This window comes from Microtus pennsylvanicus, chromosome 13 (genome assembly GCF_037038515.1).
Source record: "Microtus pennsylvanicus isolate mMicPen1 chromosome 13, mMicPen1.hap1, whole genome shotgun sequence".
Taxonomy (NCBI): Eukaryota; Metazoa; Chordata; class Mammalia; order Rodentia; family Cricetidae; genus Microtus; species Microtus pennsylvanicus.
In genome coordinates this window covers 70,524,173-70,540,145 of record NC_134591.1, presented here as the reverse complement: position 1 = coordinate 70,540,145, position 15,973 = coordinate 70,524,173, and the positions used below count along the sequence as shown (strand labels likewise).

At 50.4% G+C, this 15,973-nt stretch overlaps 1 protein-coding gene across 2 annotated transcripts in view; it reads right to left on the bottom strand.

Moving 5' to 3' along the window:
- The window catches only part of Capzb (capping actin protein of muscle Z-line subunit beta), a 103,098-nt gene that overhangs the window by 33,777 nt on the left and 53,348 nt on the right, over positions 1 to 15,973 (bottom strand). For both annotated transcript variants that reach the window (XM_075947210.1, XM_075947211.1), the window contains exon 3: positions 1,771 to 1,892. In XM_075947210.1, coding sequence (XP_075803325.1) covers positions 1,771 to 1,892 — 122 coding nt within the window. The remainder of the gene's footprint in view (positions 1 to 1,770; positions 1,893 to 15,973) is intronic.

Below are 15,973 nucleotides of genomic sequence, written 5' to 3'. Positions count from 1 at the left end.
TGACCTACCTGCTGCCCTCACAGACTTCTAGATGCTTACTTAGGGCCTGGGGAGCAACCCTATTGCGAGTCCTTTTACCATTTATTATAAAATAAAACTCAGGGACAAAAGATAAAAATAAGAACCCGAGGCAAACACGACGACTAGGATGCACGCCATCTCTGTCTGCTCCCAGCTTGAAAAGGGCCTGTGCCACCTTTAGGCCCTGCCTCCTCTTCGCTGGAGGTGAAGTCTTCTCAGTTTTGGGGAACTCTCTAATCCATTCCAACCAGCTGAATGTGAACCCTACCTCTCAAACCAATGTCTGACTTCACTGACAATCAGACCACAACACCCCTCAACTCCAGTACCCGAGAGCACAGCTGGGGTCAAGACGCCCCTGCTGTGGAATAACCGTTTTGTACACAGTGAAGGTGTGCTGCTCTCATTGGTTTAATAAAGAGCTAGATGGCCAATAGCTAGGTAGGAAGATGTTAGGACAGGACTTGCGGACTGGGATGAAGAAGAACAGAGTTGCCAGGAGACTTGGGGAGAAGCAAGATGAACATGCCATGCTGAAGAAAGGTATCGAGCCATGTGATAGAATGTAGGTAAGAAATGTGAGTTAATTTAAGTTGTAAGAGCTAGTTAGTAACAAGTCTAAGCTATTGGTTAAGCGCTTATAATTAATAATAGTCTCTATGTGGTTATCTGGGAGCTGGCTGGCAGGACAGAACATTCTGCCCACACAGCCCTGGCTACCCTACCCACTCTGCCTCTCCCTCTCTTGCCCTGTTCTCTTTAGCACTATGTTTGCAATCTTTATCACTTATGCATGTGCACATTATGATCTGTCTGGACCTCACAGGACAGACTTCAGGAACAGAGCTGTGAACAGGAACTGAAGCATAGGTGGCCCTTAAAGAGTGATGCTCCTGCGTGCTCTGCTGGATGAGTGAACACTACTACTTCTGCTCACTAGAGCAGAGATGACAAGGGGCAGGCTAAAGTCCCAGTGCTGGTTTGGACACTCCCAGACACCCTGCCTGTTTCTCCAACACCAGCCCTCTCCAAAGAGTGCAGTGTGGTCTCTACTAAGCCCAAGCCCAATGTGTGCAGCCCCAGGGAAATCCCAGAATGTTCCGGGGATTCTCACACTTGGAGTTTTTAAGGGAAATTATCTCAAGTGTGCCAGGCATTAAAGACACGCGCCTTTAATCCCAGCACTTGGGAGGCAGCAGAGGCACAAGGATCTCTGTGAGTTTGAGACCAGCCTGAGTGAGATCTCGGCCAGCAAGGAACACATAGTGAAACCCTCTCAAAATAATTGGTTGGTTAGTTGGTTGGTTGGTTAGTTTACTTATTAAAAACATCTAGTGAAGACTCTGCTTCACAAAGTCCTTCTGGAATTGACCACGGCTTCTTCTGGATTCCCCCAAGGCCCCGAGCCAGCTCTGAACTGTCTGTATGGATCACAGCATAGTTCGTCAGCTACTGGATGTGTTTTCCTGGGCAGGGACCAATATCAACTTGGCCTCTTACAGCAGGCCACATGGCGGATGGCAAGGAAGGGAGAGAGGAAGGAAGGACATGCCACCCCATGGGGCAGCTGGCTTTGAAACAGTGTGGCTCTTCCAAGACACTGAGGTCCTCTGTCCAGTGCTCAAGAGGAGGTACCCACACACGCCTGTTAGTGGACTGGATGGATAGCTGAGAGGAGGAGGAAGAAGGATGAACAGAAAGGGGTGAACGGTCCATGCCGCAGAGGCGAGCACTGCGGTGTGAGCTCACCTATAGGAGTCTCCGTCTCTGTTGTAGTCGCATAAAAGGTAGTCCTTGCCCACCACCTTGTCTCTGGCGATTTTCAGGGGCTGGTCAACAGACGACAGGAGATCTTCACACAGACTGGGGACCTGGAGAAAAGGGGAACAGAGACAAAGTGCCGTTAAAGTAGCTCCAATTCAGGTCCCGCCACCTCCAGGTCAGGTTTTGACATCTGGCTTGTAGTCCCCAGCCACAATTCTGAGTCTGTTCCTCTCCACACGTGCCCAACGCCAACTGTAGCTCTCTATAAAGAAACCTGGTCGTGAGTTGTCGTGGAGCGTGACTTCCAATGTAGTTTTCTTTCCAAACCCGGGTGTGGCTTTAATTACCTGACCACCCGGGTGGTCTATGGGTATGAGGACATGTGTGCTAGGTATTGGTCTCTGGAGGACAAAATACCAGCTCAGGCCTTGAGAAGAAGGCGAACACTTCAAATACACAGGAATGCAAAGAACTCAAAGAATAACCGGGCTCTGGAGAACTCCCACAGGCTCCCCCATGCCGGGTGGAGTTTCCAGCACTTTCCAGGCCCCTGGCCAAGCATTACCATGCTGCTCACCGCCAGCTGTATCTGCTACACGGTGGATGTCCATATGCTTTCCACAGTAGAGAGCAGCCAGCTGACCTCCACAGCTTCACCTGGGTGAACAGCAGAGGGTGATGGGGAAGGCAGCTTTGTGGCACAGGTGAGCTGAAACAAACCACAGGGTACTGCCAATTCCCACCATAGTCTTTGAGGGAGCAGGCTGGGGCTGCCTCTGCCCAACACAAACATCGGTTTCCACCAAAATATTCCAGGAAGAGACGACAGCCCTTGCAGAAACGGATGCCTTTCTGCTTGAGTCACTTCCAGTTTCCATGTTCTGACTTTCTCGTTTCAGGGTCTGGGTTCATCGTTTACCGGGCAAGGGGCAGCTAGCATACCTATAACTCTCGGAAAAAGGGCTGCTAACAGAGGGGGATATCAGTAGTTCGGGTCCTGTGTCCCTCCTAAAGGCCAGCACCACTAGGACAACCAGGCTCCAAAGCTGCACGCTGTTGTCCTTGGGCACATCACTGCTCAGCTTGGAAAGTGCCAGCTGCCACTAGAACATCCCTTGCTCCATGGGATGGTCCATCTCTTGCACATACATCAGCCCCTGAGAAAAAGTACATGCCTCCAACCAAAGCATGACATGCTTGTTTTCAGAACTTGGTCGGGACGTGGGGGATCTGGAGAGATGGCTCAAACACTGGCTGGTCTTCCAGAAGACCCAGGTTCAATTCCCAGTACCCACATGGCAGTTTACAACTGTCTGTAACTCCAGTTCCAAGGGATCTAACACCTTCACACCAATGAACATAAAATAAAGTTAAATAAAAAAATATATAATATTTTTAAAAATTAAAAGAAAACAGAACTTGGTCAGTGTGAACCTGTGTACCCAACCAACCTGCAAGTGGGGTTATTTTCAAAGTTAGCTTTGGTGACAACACAGAGTCTCTATCACCTCTAGATGCCCATTGGGTATTGTATATGATGTTGGGCCAGTGTGGCAAAGCATGCTATTCACCTGAATGCTCATACCAGGCCATCAAGTAGGTCACCATTATCTTTTTTTACAGATTACAGATATGAGGCCCAGAGTCCTTAAGCTGCCCAAGGTTCACACCAACAGCCAGCAGTGAATACAGAAATCTAGTCGGGACTAGGTAACTCCTAAGATACTCCATTCTGTCTCTGGATAAGCACAAAGGTGCAGAGCTCCTCTCAGCCCCCACTGCTGCTCAGTTACAGCCAGAATCCTCTACCTGAGAAACCCTGGCTGTGGAAGGAAGTGTGCCACAAGCTTCCATGAGGCAGCCCCGTCTGAGCTACTGGCTTTGTTTCATGGGCCCAATGAAATGACCCTGGCACCCGCACGCCACCTTTCATGCTGTAGCTTGTCACCAAGGGTACAATCACGTCACTGGGCTACTGCTGGGGACTCCTTGCACAGGAAAAACATGTATGTCAGCTAATCCTGGCACCTTTATTCCTCTTCTTCTGAACCTTATGTCCCACTAATACTGCTAATACTGTCTGCTACTGTTGTCTAGTGATGTCAGCCCTTTTTGCACCTCAATACATTGTGCTGCTTCAGATGGTGGGTACCGAGGGATGTTGGAGAAGCCAGTCTCCTTTACCAGCCAGGCTGGCAAGATGATGGTAGCTGTCAGGGAAGAGGCTCAATTTCCAGCTGGCTACAACTGTGTCCATTTGTAGTCCTAGCTTCTGAGGGAGAAGGATTTGAGCCCATGAGATCAATGTCAGCATGCCCAGGCCTGGTGGTAGAGTCCTATAATCCAAGATACTGGGAGGCTGAGGCAGGAGTCAAAGACAGCCTGGGTTGTAGAGTGAATTTCAAGCCAACCAGAATAACTTAAGACCTTGTCTCAAGGAAAAATAGACGTCTGAGAAAGCAGTTCTGTGGCAGAGTGTTCGCTCGCCTACTATGCATGAGGTCCTGAAATTAATTCTCAGGGTTTCAAATAACAAAGAAAATAACCCTGCCACCAACCAAACCTCCAAACCCAGCAATGTTAGAAAGACAGAACCAGAAGATCTTTGGCCACTGCTCTGCTAAAAAATATATAAATAAATAAAAACAATATTTAAAAAAGAAACTGTCAAAAAAGAGCAGGCAATCCATGTCAGAGACTAGCTGCTCCTGAAGAGCTGACCCTGGGGTTCTGCAAGCCCACAAGACCCTAGCAATCACTGAAGAACTTGCACTTCAACTGAGCCCCTGCAGTAGCAGCACACAATAGAACGCCATGGAGATCATGGAGGGCGCAGGAGATGCCCCAAGCACAAGCACCTGGGATGGGTCATGGCTGGCTGGCTCTCCACCTACTCATGTCCCTTAAGGGTAAGTTCTCAAGTTGAGCCACATTTTCAAGTTCTATTCTATCAGTCCCTCTTCTTCTGATCAAAGACCATCTAACTTGGAGCTAGATAACAACATGGTTATCACTGGAAACAAGTACAGGCTATATAATATGTCCCAGGGTGCACTGGGGGTACCACCCACCCACCAGTCCTGCCTCTCATTCTGCCATCCTTCTACCTTCCCAGGACTGGCCTACTAGCTATCCCCTCAACACACAAGTTTTTTAAGAACTCTCCCCATTGAGGGCTGGTACATAAACCGTAAGATGATCAGTTAGGTGGGAATTTCACATTTCCAGTGAAGACCATTTTAGTCTGACCCTGTCTCAGATGTTACATGGGACAGTTATTCTTACCTGTCAAAACTAACGGTCTATAACATTCCCCTCTGCTGCCCCACTGCTCCAACTTCAGAGGGATTCCTGGAGTTACACACTGGTGTCAGTAGGTCCCTGAGTGCTCCTGAGCAGGTTGTCCTAATGCCACCAGTAGACTATTCTTCCCTGCCCCCCCCCCCTGTCAATGCTCCTGGGCTAATATACTGTGCCCACAGAGGCCAAGAGGGCACCCCAGCCAAGCACCGTGTCCCATCATCTGCAGAGGGTTCTCAATCTCTGCTTAGGTCCTGTGGGAGGGGTGTGCGGTCTTGTACCTGAGATCATGCTGCAGAACAACGGCCGTTCACCTCTGAAACCCAGTCAACTATTCCAAGCTTCTGTCCTCAGTTCTTCCCACCCATGGTGTATGTCACACTTTAGGACATCACGAATCTGTTCGAATCTGTTTATGGAGCAACTTAAATGTATGACCTGGTCCAACTAGCCAAGAGTCCACTTTGTGCAATGGGGTGGTGGCTCTGCAACCTTTAAGGTGAGGGGCAGAGCCAGAAGTAATGGCTTTTGGTTGCTCTCCAAACTGTACATCTGACCCACCTGCCACCACCAGCACCAGTCTTTGTACAGAACCTACACCTAACCTATACCTAACACCCAGGCTGCTGGGAGTTCAACCTAATTTTCAGTGACCTGGAACAGTGACACTGTGCTGCTGGGACGGGGCCTGTAGGGAAGCCTCCGAGCGCAGCATTCTTCTTTGAACAAGAGTGTGGCCACAGCCAAGGGGCAGAAACCACTGGGTACTCTCACCTGGCTTTGGGTTTAGCCCAAGCACAGCAAAGGAAGTTTATACAGGGGACAGGACAGTGGCACAATACCTGTAGTCCCAAATACTCAAGAGGCTAAGGCAGAAGGATTACTTGACTCCACGAGTTCGAGACCAGTGTAGGCAACACAGCAAAACCCTGTGCCAGATAATGGTGATAATAAGCCATAAAAGGGATGAGTGTCTGCCGCCATGGGATCAAGTCTGTTGGCACTGACCTCTTCAGCCCCCAGGGCAGGTCTTCATAGAGACTGTTTTAAAGAAGAGACACACAGGGCCTGAGAAACAAGCTGCCCAGAGTCACACAGCCAGTGGCCAGCATCTGAGGAAGGGCACAGTTCAGCTGGGATAAGAAATCCGCCACAGTTCTGCTCCTGCCCAAATGGCGTGTTTTCCTGCTATCTAACCCAACAGCTGATTGCATGAGAGATGACACAAATCAGAAGCTTCCGGCCACAAGCGAGCTGTGCGTGCTGTCATATGGTTCTACTTTGCCTCTTCCTCTTCTCCATTAGTTATTAATGTTGAAAAAAATTGTTCAACCAGAAAGAGAAACTTGAGATGAACCCTTAAAAAAAAAATCACAAAGGCCAGAGTGGTTCAATTCTCTGAATAATCTAATCCCCGGCGCCCTCGTCTTTCAGAAGTGAACCCTTGGACCTTGGTTTTTTAAAAAATGGCCGAGCGCACACATTCCATCGTTTGATCTGCCTGCTGGCTGAGAGCCCGCCACCGGGAGATAAGGATCGAAAGCAGACCCCGTCCACTCGGGTGCACATGCGGATGAGTGATGGTGAAATCATGGCTCGAGAGAGGCCCGGCTGGCCCCACTCCAGAGAGGGGTAGGTGCCAGAGACCCCAGCGGCCAGGAGAGGGCTCACCTGATCCTTTCCTTCAAGGCCCCACTGTGACACTTTTAAAAAAATAAAACAATGAGAGTTCCTAGTGGCACACATGTCAGCATCCGAAACACAACACATACTGGGAAACCAAACAAGTTCAAAGTCTGGTCTGCACCATCAGCCTCCTACCCCAGGAACTGGGGACTGGAACGCCGCACAGAGAAATTCCTCCCACACTCAATATCAGAGTGCCTGCTGCAGGCACAGGACCAGCTGCCAAAGATACCACAACCGACAATGCAGACACCTGCAGTTCTCTGGCCAGCATGGCCCAGCCATAGAAACAGACCAGATGCTGATGGGACATCTCAGGAACTGCCAGGGCAGAAGAACCTGATGACACTGGATGAGGCTGGGGGTGGGGGTGTCAGGACGCTGAGGAAAAGAGGAGGTGCATTAGCACACAGCTCTGCAGCAGGAGTCCACCAGGGCGAGTGTGAGAATGGAGGTGTGCACATGGCTAGAATGGTCCCTGGAAGGCATACAGCAGACACAGGGCAGAAAAGCAAGCTGTCCCAACCCATTCATGCTGGAAGGCAGGGTGAAGAGAGGACTGAGGTTTGTGCCCACCGCCAAACGGGGCCTGCTCTCTCGGAAGGTGTGGCCCCAGTTCCTCCAGCCCCACCTCTGCTCCTGTCACTGAACATTTGAATACGGTGACCTGCAGGGTGGACATTATTAACACTGTTATATGTACAAGTACTTTCCCGGTCGGAAACTGCTTCCCAACTTTAGAAACGCTTGATGCGAGTGAGCCAAGCTGGCTCTGAGACAGTTGGCAAGGCAGTGTTGCCTCCTGAGGGCACCCAGTGGAGGACTAGTGCTCTAGGGACTGAGGGCCCGCAGCAACAGAGATGATATGCCCAACACCGCCACAGCATCAGGACTCCGGACAAGCCATGGACATAACATGAATGAGTGGATCAAGGCAGACTGAAAGCAAAGATGTACTCAGGGTGCAGCTTAGTGTCAGGCACGGGGAGCGGGAGTGTGTGGCCCACACCCTACCTATTCTACACAGTTCTAGGGCTGTGTCTGAAGGAGGCTCCACCGCACAAGCAATCGCGGAGCTCCAGGTCAGTTTCCGACCGGGAACATTTCATGGCTGGGGCTTAGCTGATTTTATCACCTCTGTGGGCACCCAGGACAAGGTTCTCAGAGTTCATCAAAAGTTCACAATTCTCTAAAGCAAAATCTATGAGGTATAAACAGCCAAGGTCAGGACCTGCCTTCCACCAAGTACAAATTACGTACCTGGTGGAGCAGAAGGAGCCATCATGGTCTCACCAGTTTCTCCCAAATCCATGTTCAAATCAGACCCCTCGTCTTTTCCCTTCTGGGACTGTTTTCTTGCCCAGTCCTTGCCCAACTGATCCCTGAACGCTCACCTTCTCCAAGCCTGTTCTTTAAAGGCTCTGAGTGGCTAGCGCCTAATCACTACAGACAGGGTTCACGTAGCCCAGGCTGGCCTTGAATTTCCTGTGTAGCCAAGGATGACTTTAACTTCTGAGCCTCTTGCTTCTTTGTCTTGAATCCTGGGATTACAGGCATGCAGCACAGCACCCAATTCAGGAAGTAGGGGGCTGAACCAGGACTTGGCATGCACTGAGCTACATCCTCAGCACACCAGCTTTCTGGAACTCACTATGTAGACCAAGATGACCTTGAACTCAAGAGACCCCTCTGCCTCTGCCTCTGCCTCTGCCTCCCAAGTGCTGGGATTAAAAGCATGTACCACTATGCCTGGCAATTTTTTAAAATAATATTTAAATAATTTTTGTCTGCACATTTGTCTATGCGTCATTACGTACAGTGCCTGTAGAGGCCAGAAGAGGGCATCAGATCCCCTGACTAGAGTTATAGACAGGGGCAGCCACATGCATGAGTCCTGGGATGGAACCCGGGTCCTCTGAAAGAGCAACTAGAGCTCTTAACCACTGAGCCATCTTTTCAGCCCCACAAAGACTCTAAAGGGAAGTATGAAGATGGCAAAAGCCCTGGCTTCTTCAACTCCAAATTCCTCCAACAACTGCCTCCCCCAGTTGCCCGGCCCACATTCCTGGCCTAGTTCAAACATTCAGGAAAGTAGACTGAGCATGTTATACTCTTACCAAATATGTTTACCTGTCTCCCAAACTAGGCCTGTTTATGGGACAACCTAAGCACTCCCTGCCCAGGATGGGGCCTGCCAGTGCTGGAGAGGAAATGCTGTCTCCTGCCTGGGAGAGGTCCCACCTCTCTCCAACTCACTTTTCTGTTTTTGTTTTCTCCTTATCAACCAAAATGTAGAATCTAAGTGAAGGGAACATCTGTCAGACCCCATTCTGGCTAGAATTCTTCAGCTACACTTCTCTGGTTTCCAAGAGCAACAGTATTTTGTATAGACACTGCACTGGAGTGGTCAGGCAGACCTCAAACAAGAAAATCCTATGAGGGCCAGGTCAAGGCCAGCGTCCCTGTGCAGAGGAGCTGTGCCTTCAACCAGCAGAGCCTCTTCCTCCTCCTCAGTTTTCTCCCTGAGAGCTGCCTCAGCTACCTATGGCCAAGCAGTGAAGCTGCAGGAGGGCTGAGCTCTCTCCTCATTTTCCCAGAGTGGAAAAAAGCCAATAGCCCGGTCCTTGGTCCCTTCTCTAAGGGTTCTTCAAGCAACAACACAAACAGCAAAGGTTCTCAGAACACCCCTTGCCAGGTTCCAATTCCATGGCAAGCTTTAATTAAAACAAAACAAACAAACAAACAAACCCACAAGGCCGGAGAGATGGCTCAGGTTAAGAACACTGGCTGTTCAGAGATCCTGAGTTCAATTCCCAGCAACCACATGATGGCTCACAACCATTTGTAATGAGATTTGGTGCCCTCTATGCAGGCAGAACACTGCATATATAATAAGTAAATCTTTAAACAAACAAACAACAAAACAAAGCCTTTCAACAATTCCACAAACTTAGATTTCTTCTGCACAGCAGAATAAAAACCAATGGGAGGCCAATGGGAAAGTTGACCCAAGAAAAGTGAGAACTTTGGAGACCGGCTGAGCAGCAAACATTTAAAACAATGGAATTTGAAACACAAACACAGAAGGGTAGTGCTGGCCTCAGAAGAGCCCTGCACACAGCTAGGGGTCCTTTAGTTGGGAGAAGATCTACAAAGCCTGTAGGGCTCTGGCAAGCCTCTGGAATAGAAAGAACATGGGACCTAAAGGCAGCTGTTAGATATGTTCCCAAGAAGAACACATTGCCCTTGGCACCTTCAGCGGCCTCAGGTGATCCCTTCCAGGTAACAGAGGAGCACCTGGCCAAGGAGAAGCCAAGTTGCACTCTCCACTTGTGGGTACCCCCTAAGTCTAAGAGGGGGGCACTCTCCTGTTGTTTTAAAGAGAAAGAGATGGCACACCCTTTACTCCCAGCACTCAAGAGGCAAAGGCAGGTGGATCTCTGTGCATTCAAGGTCAGCCTGGTTGAGACAGCCACACAGAGAAACCCTGTCTCAAAAAACCATAAGGGGGGGAGGGACGGAGCTGGAATTCGGGACTGTTGCACATCCCCATGCCCAGCTAGGTAATATGTAATGGCACAGAAAAATGGCGTTACCACTGTGCTCCAACAGAGGGACATCTGGTCATGTGACACCTGTGAGGCAGTCACAGATCCAGCACAATCTGAGAGAGCTCTCTTTAAACTAGTCACCTAACTTTACCCCCTGGGACATGCAGCCTCCCAACAGTGCAGCGTGACTGGATGTCGGACCAGGATGATGGCTTGTACTTCTGCTCTTCTCCTGAGTCAAAATCTGGGAGTCCACAAAGTGTCAAGTCAGAAGCTGAGCTCCCTCTAGGGCAGTGGCTGTTCCATGCAGAGGTGCTCAGAAAGTACTTGTCCAACCAGAAATGCCCAAGTCCTGTGAGATCACAGACAATGGCAGTGATACTGGCACGTCAAGAACAACTTTCTCTCCACTGATGTGTAAAGTCACTGCCCTTAACCTGCCCTGGCTTCCCCAGGACTCTCAAGGGCATTGTCCATGCTGTAGTTAACTGCATGTCTGAAGGACATGTGCTTATGTCTGCCACCGGCAAGGGACCTATGAGCCCAAACCCAGACCCAACACCAAGACAATTCCCAGGTTTAACAGACATGCATCTGCACCCATGCAGTCTCTGCCCAGCTTGCTGAGGATCCCTGGACATGATGCACACCGCTGGACAGATATGCATCTGCTCCCATGCAGTCTCCGCTCAGCTTGCTGAAGGATCTCTAGCATGAGAAGTCAATCTCCATGGCCCCCAGAAGCCTGCACCACATCTAGAGAGCCCCCAGCATGCTGCCCTCTTCAATGCGACTGCTATCCATCTTCAGTGTCTCCTTTACCTGTTCCGAGAAGCTTCCCCTGAAGCTACCCATCCAGGTGAACCAAAGCTCGTCCCTCTGAGGTATCCAGGGTGCAGTGCTCTGGATTCAGTCTGGAATTCTGGGCTCTAGCTGCTGTCATCTTGCAATCTGAACTTGTGCTCACCCATACAAGACTCTCACAAGATCAGTTCATTTTCGTCTCCTTGTAGAAGTGGGGGAAGGTCACCAGACCCTGAGAGTCCAAGTCATTCCCTCACTCACGTCCCCCTCAGCTGCATGTAACCCCGACCTCAGAATGGGCATCCGTAAATCCCACCAGGCAGTAGTATGGGCATGCAATATGGCTCGGGCTGAAGTATGGAGAAGGGCCCAACAGAGACACAGGAGAACAGAGGGAGATGTGACCCATGTGACAATATCCAATCAGACCAGTCATGGTGAAGACTAGGTGAACAAGGCAAGTCCAGGTGCTCATAACCAGATGTGGTTTGTTTGTTTGTTTGTGTTTTGTTTTTTGAGATGGGTTTTTCTGTGTAGCTTTGGAGTCTGTCCTGGAACTTGCTCTAAAGACCAGGCTAGCCTTGAACTCATTGAGATTTGCCTGTCTCTGCCTGAAACCAAAGGAGTGTGCCACCCCTGCAGGTCAGATAGATGTGTTCTTTGAAGGTGACCTAGACAAGAACTTCTTACAGACACTGGGGCTGTGGGATAATGCTCTTGTACTCTGCCAAGATTTGTCACTTGTATTAGTTTAATAAAACACTGATTGACCAGTAGCCAAGCAGAAAGTATAGGTAGGGCAACCAGACTAAAAGAATTCTGGGAAGAGGAAAGGTTCAGTCTGCAGTCACCAGCCAGATATAGAGAAAATAAAAAGAGAACGCCTCACTGATAAAAGGTACCAAGCCATGTGACTAAACATAGACAAGTATTATGGGTATATTTAAGTTGTAAGAGATAGTTACTAATAAGCCTGAGCTAATAGGCCAAGCAGTTCATAACTAATATAAGCCCCTGTGTGTTTTGTTGGGACTGAATGGCTGCGAGACCAGGCAGGAAAGAAACTTCCATCTATATGCTGGTCAAAGGTGTATCCTGGAGAGCTGACTCTGGCTGTGGAGAGGTGGACCCAAGTGCAAGGGCGACTAGAGGTTCTCCAAAGACACAAGTGACCAAGGGAGGAGTGTAACCAAAAATGTCCTCTGAATTGCTTTAGGGAGGTGTGACTGTACTCACACCCTACAGGCTGGCTGGGTGGGGGTCTGTGAATGACAATGGGGCAAGAGAAACAGTCTCCCTGGCCCCCAGCAGCCTGCGCCACGTCCAGAGAAGCTCCAGCATGCCGGCCTCTCTCCTGGACTCATGGCCAAGGTTCTCTCTGTCGCAAGCCCTGCAGCCTTAGGGAAGTACTGGAGGTGACCCTTGTCACCAAAGGCTGAGCATGGCTCCACTACTGCTGGAGGAAGAAAGGACAGCAGAGGGTATGATTGAGAAGAGTTCATTCATGTCCTGATCAGCCAGTCAGCAAAAAACTGACCACTTCTGAAGGGGCCACACTTCGCACCAAGCAAGCTGAATGGGGAAGGGAAAGGCAACTGACTGACTGTTCTGTGGGCTGTGTTTTTCATTCAATCTCATGTCACAGAATCCCATGAAACAAGTACACTGTCACCTACCTCCTTGCTCTTCGTTATGCCAGTCAGAATGGTCTGCACCTTGCAATGCATGAAGCCCCATGGGAACTTTGCAGAGTCCCCTGAGAACAAGGGGCATTCCAAACCCTTCTCTGCAGCTGAGGAAACTGATCCTAGGGCTGAGACAGGTTCTTTAGACTCCCCAGGATGTCTAGGGTGCACCAGGACCCAGCTAACTCAGACCAACCTACTGCCTGCCAGGGCTGATGTCCTGTGAGTCCCACAACTCAGTTCCAGGAGTTATCTGCATGTCCCTTCCCTTTTCACCTCTGACCACACAGCTTGGAAAACATGTACAGCTCTCTCAGCCCAAATCTGAGGGGTGAGGGGCTCACTGTTTATATGTTATGTCCACCTACGGTTGACACCTGGCCAGGAATTATGTGACACACTCAAGAGTCAGACCACTACCTCCTACAGGGTCTCGGGAGCCAGAGGCTGGTTCCTTGGGAACTAGGGACATAAAGCTACAGCATACAATTACCAGCAAGTGCCCTAAGCCATCCACAGGTGGGAAGGTCAGAGACTGCTGCAGGAAGGCAGGTGAAGGGGCTCACTGTTAGAGCATCCCCTGCCATACAGCCCTCCTCACATAGGGGTGGAGTGTGTGTGACTGACTTGTATGAGGGACAATCAATTCCAGCTTGGGGCAAATCTTCTGGGAATGCCGTGTTAGCTTCCGGTCAACAGTAATTAAGTATCCCCATACATTTCAGAGAGGGTGGCAGAGGTGAAGGACAATTCGGTCTCCTCTGTCTGGTTCAGCATCTGTTCCTTAGAGGAGCCTGCTGTCAGGTTCCCAACTCCAGGCCTCCATCTGATACTGTCCCACCATCTGCAACTTCAATTTTGCTCTTAGTTTAAAGGTTTCAATTACATAAAAGGTAATAGGCCCACCAGGAGCTGGCAGTCTGGCGGGTGACGAGATCCGCTCACACCTCTTCTGCGGCACACCAAGCATTCAGAATCATTTGCAGAGACCAATTTCACAGAGGCTTAGGGCCGTATGGCCCCAGCCCTTCAGGAGGCCTCTCCCAGGCAGGCTCTGTGCACATTGTGACTGACAGGGTCTCTAATGAGCCTTAATTGCCAGCTCACCAGGCCTACAGACACATGCAGCAAGTGGGCAGCCACAAGCCACCCAATTACTAAGCAGTGTCTGGCCAGATGAGGGCCTTGACCCTAGAGGAGGGTGGGCCCCAAAGTCCCAAAACACTTTAGCCAAAAGCAGCGCAAAGCCTTGAGGTGTCTGGAGCCCACCCCAGCCCCAGCTGGTGTGGCTGCTTGGTGCTGGCTTCTGGGTCACGTGGAGGCGGGCTCCATTCCCATTAGCATTTCGTCTTTAATGATGGAGGCCGGACACCCTTGTGGTGTGCAGGGTAAAGGCCATACCCTAGGGACACTGAGCAGCACTCCTACTGGCATTAGCTCTTGTGACGGAATCTGCATTCAGCATCTGTCATCTGCTGGTGACCTACAGTGACAAGGATAAAGCTATTCCTGGGAGCAGCAGTGGGCTCAGACAGTGGCAGGAGGACAGGCTTTGGAATTCCTCAGCTGGAGCTGAGAGAGTCTGGGGAAAACCACGTGACCTATCTCCTCCCTTCAGAAGACAACTTATGGGGTGCACATTAAACCCACAGTAGGGGCTCTAGAGCACTGCCCACATGGCACCCTTCTCCAGGGCAGTGAAGAGAGGATTCCAGAAGGCATTAGTACATGCCAAGTGAGTCCCTAGAACCCACCCAGATGGCCACTCCAAGCCAAGCACTATGCTAAGAGCTTTCTGACTAAGTCTAACTCACCAGGTGGTCTCATCTCCCCTGTGAGGAAACTGAGGCCACAGGAGGAGGGCAAGAGCTGAGCATCACTGGGGCTTTCACTAGTAAGGTGGCCAGACCTTTGAAGTTCACCTAGGTGTCTACAAAGACACCCAATCCAGACCAGTACCCTAGAAACACCTGGCTCAGATTCTGCAGGAGCCTGATCGGTAAGTACGATAACCAGGTGGCCTGGCAGGAAGGGGCACCAACTGGAGACATCTGTTTTGTTTTCAAGACATGTACCAAAGCAATGAGCTCTCTGCTTGGAGCTTTGGTGCAAACTTGGCGACTGGCACCTAAGTATAACAACTTTGTGTGTGAGGTGAGGTTATTAGCAGGTGAGGGGCTCAAACAGCCTCAAGAGAAAGACACAGAACAAGGGGGGGGGGGCGTGATAAACAGTCATTCAGAGACTGTGAAAGACCTTTAGGGTTGGCCTTGGGGAAGGTGTATCAGGATTACAATGTTCTGGAAGAAGAAGACCCAGCAGATCCGAGGTGTGGGAGGGTAAAATGCAGAACAGGTCTGGAAGATTTGGTTCCCTGGCACTGCCAGTGGCTGGGGTGAAGGCTGAGACATGAAATGCCCAGAGAGGTGAGATCACCTGGCTTATCCTTGCTCAACCTAACTCGGTCCAACCACAATTTAATTTGGGTAGTCCACCCTGTCCCTACCCTAGGAGCAGTTCTAGATTCAGGGCACTCAGGAGGACAAAAGTGCCCACCTGCAGCTATGGAAAGCAGTGGGCAGGCTAAGAACTTGGAGTTAGACTTCTCAACACAGTGGACACAGGCTCCAGGCTAGTTCCTCAGTGGACACAGGGTCCAGGCTGGCCCCTCAGTGGACACAGGCTCCAGGCTGGCCCCTCAGTGGACACAGGGTCCAGGCTGGTTCTTCAGTGGACACAGGCTCCAGGCGGACCCCCTCAGAAACTCAAGGAGATCTGGAGCAGAGAGCTTTTCCCACTTGGCAGCTTTACCTTTCCAGGTCAAACAGAGCAGGGCAGACCATTCCCAGGACCACTGAAGGCCTCAGTGAAGGCAAAACCTCCCCGCAGTTCAGCTTAAATAAGCCGAGCCTCTGTCATCAAGAGCTGCCCTGCTGTGCTGGGCTGGGCACACCTGGGAAAACACTACAGGGAGGGCAGCTTGGGCAAGAGTACAGCCTCGAGGTAGGCAGAATTCAGGTTCTGGGAAGCCAATAATGCTAATACAGCATCAACTAACATTTATTAAGCACCTCCCTGCCTCACCTGTTGGTACTTTGGAAGTGTCTTCCTGAATCTTCCATTTACCCCATGAGATATGTTTTACTGGCCCCATTTTGTAAT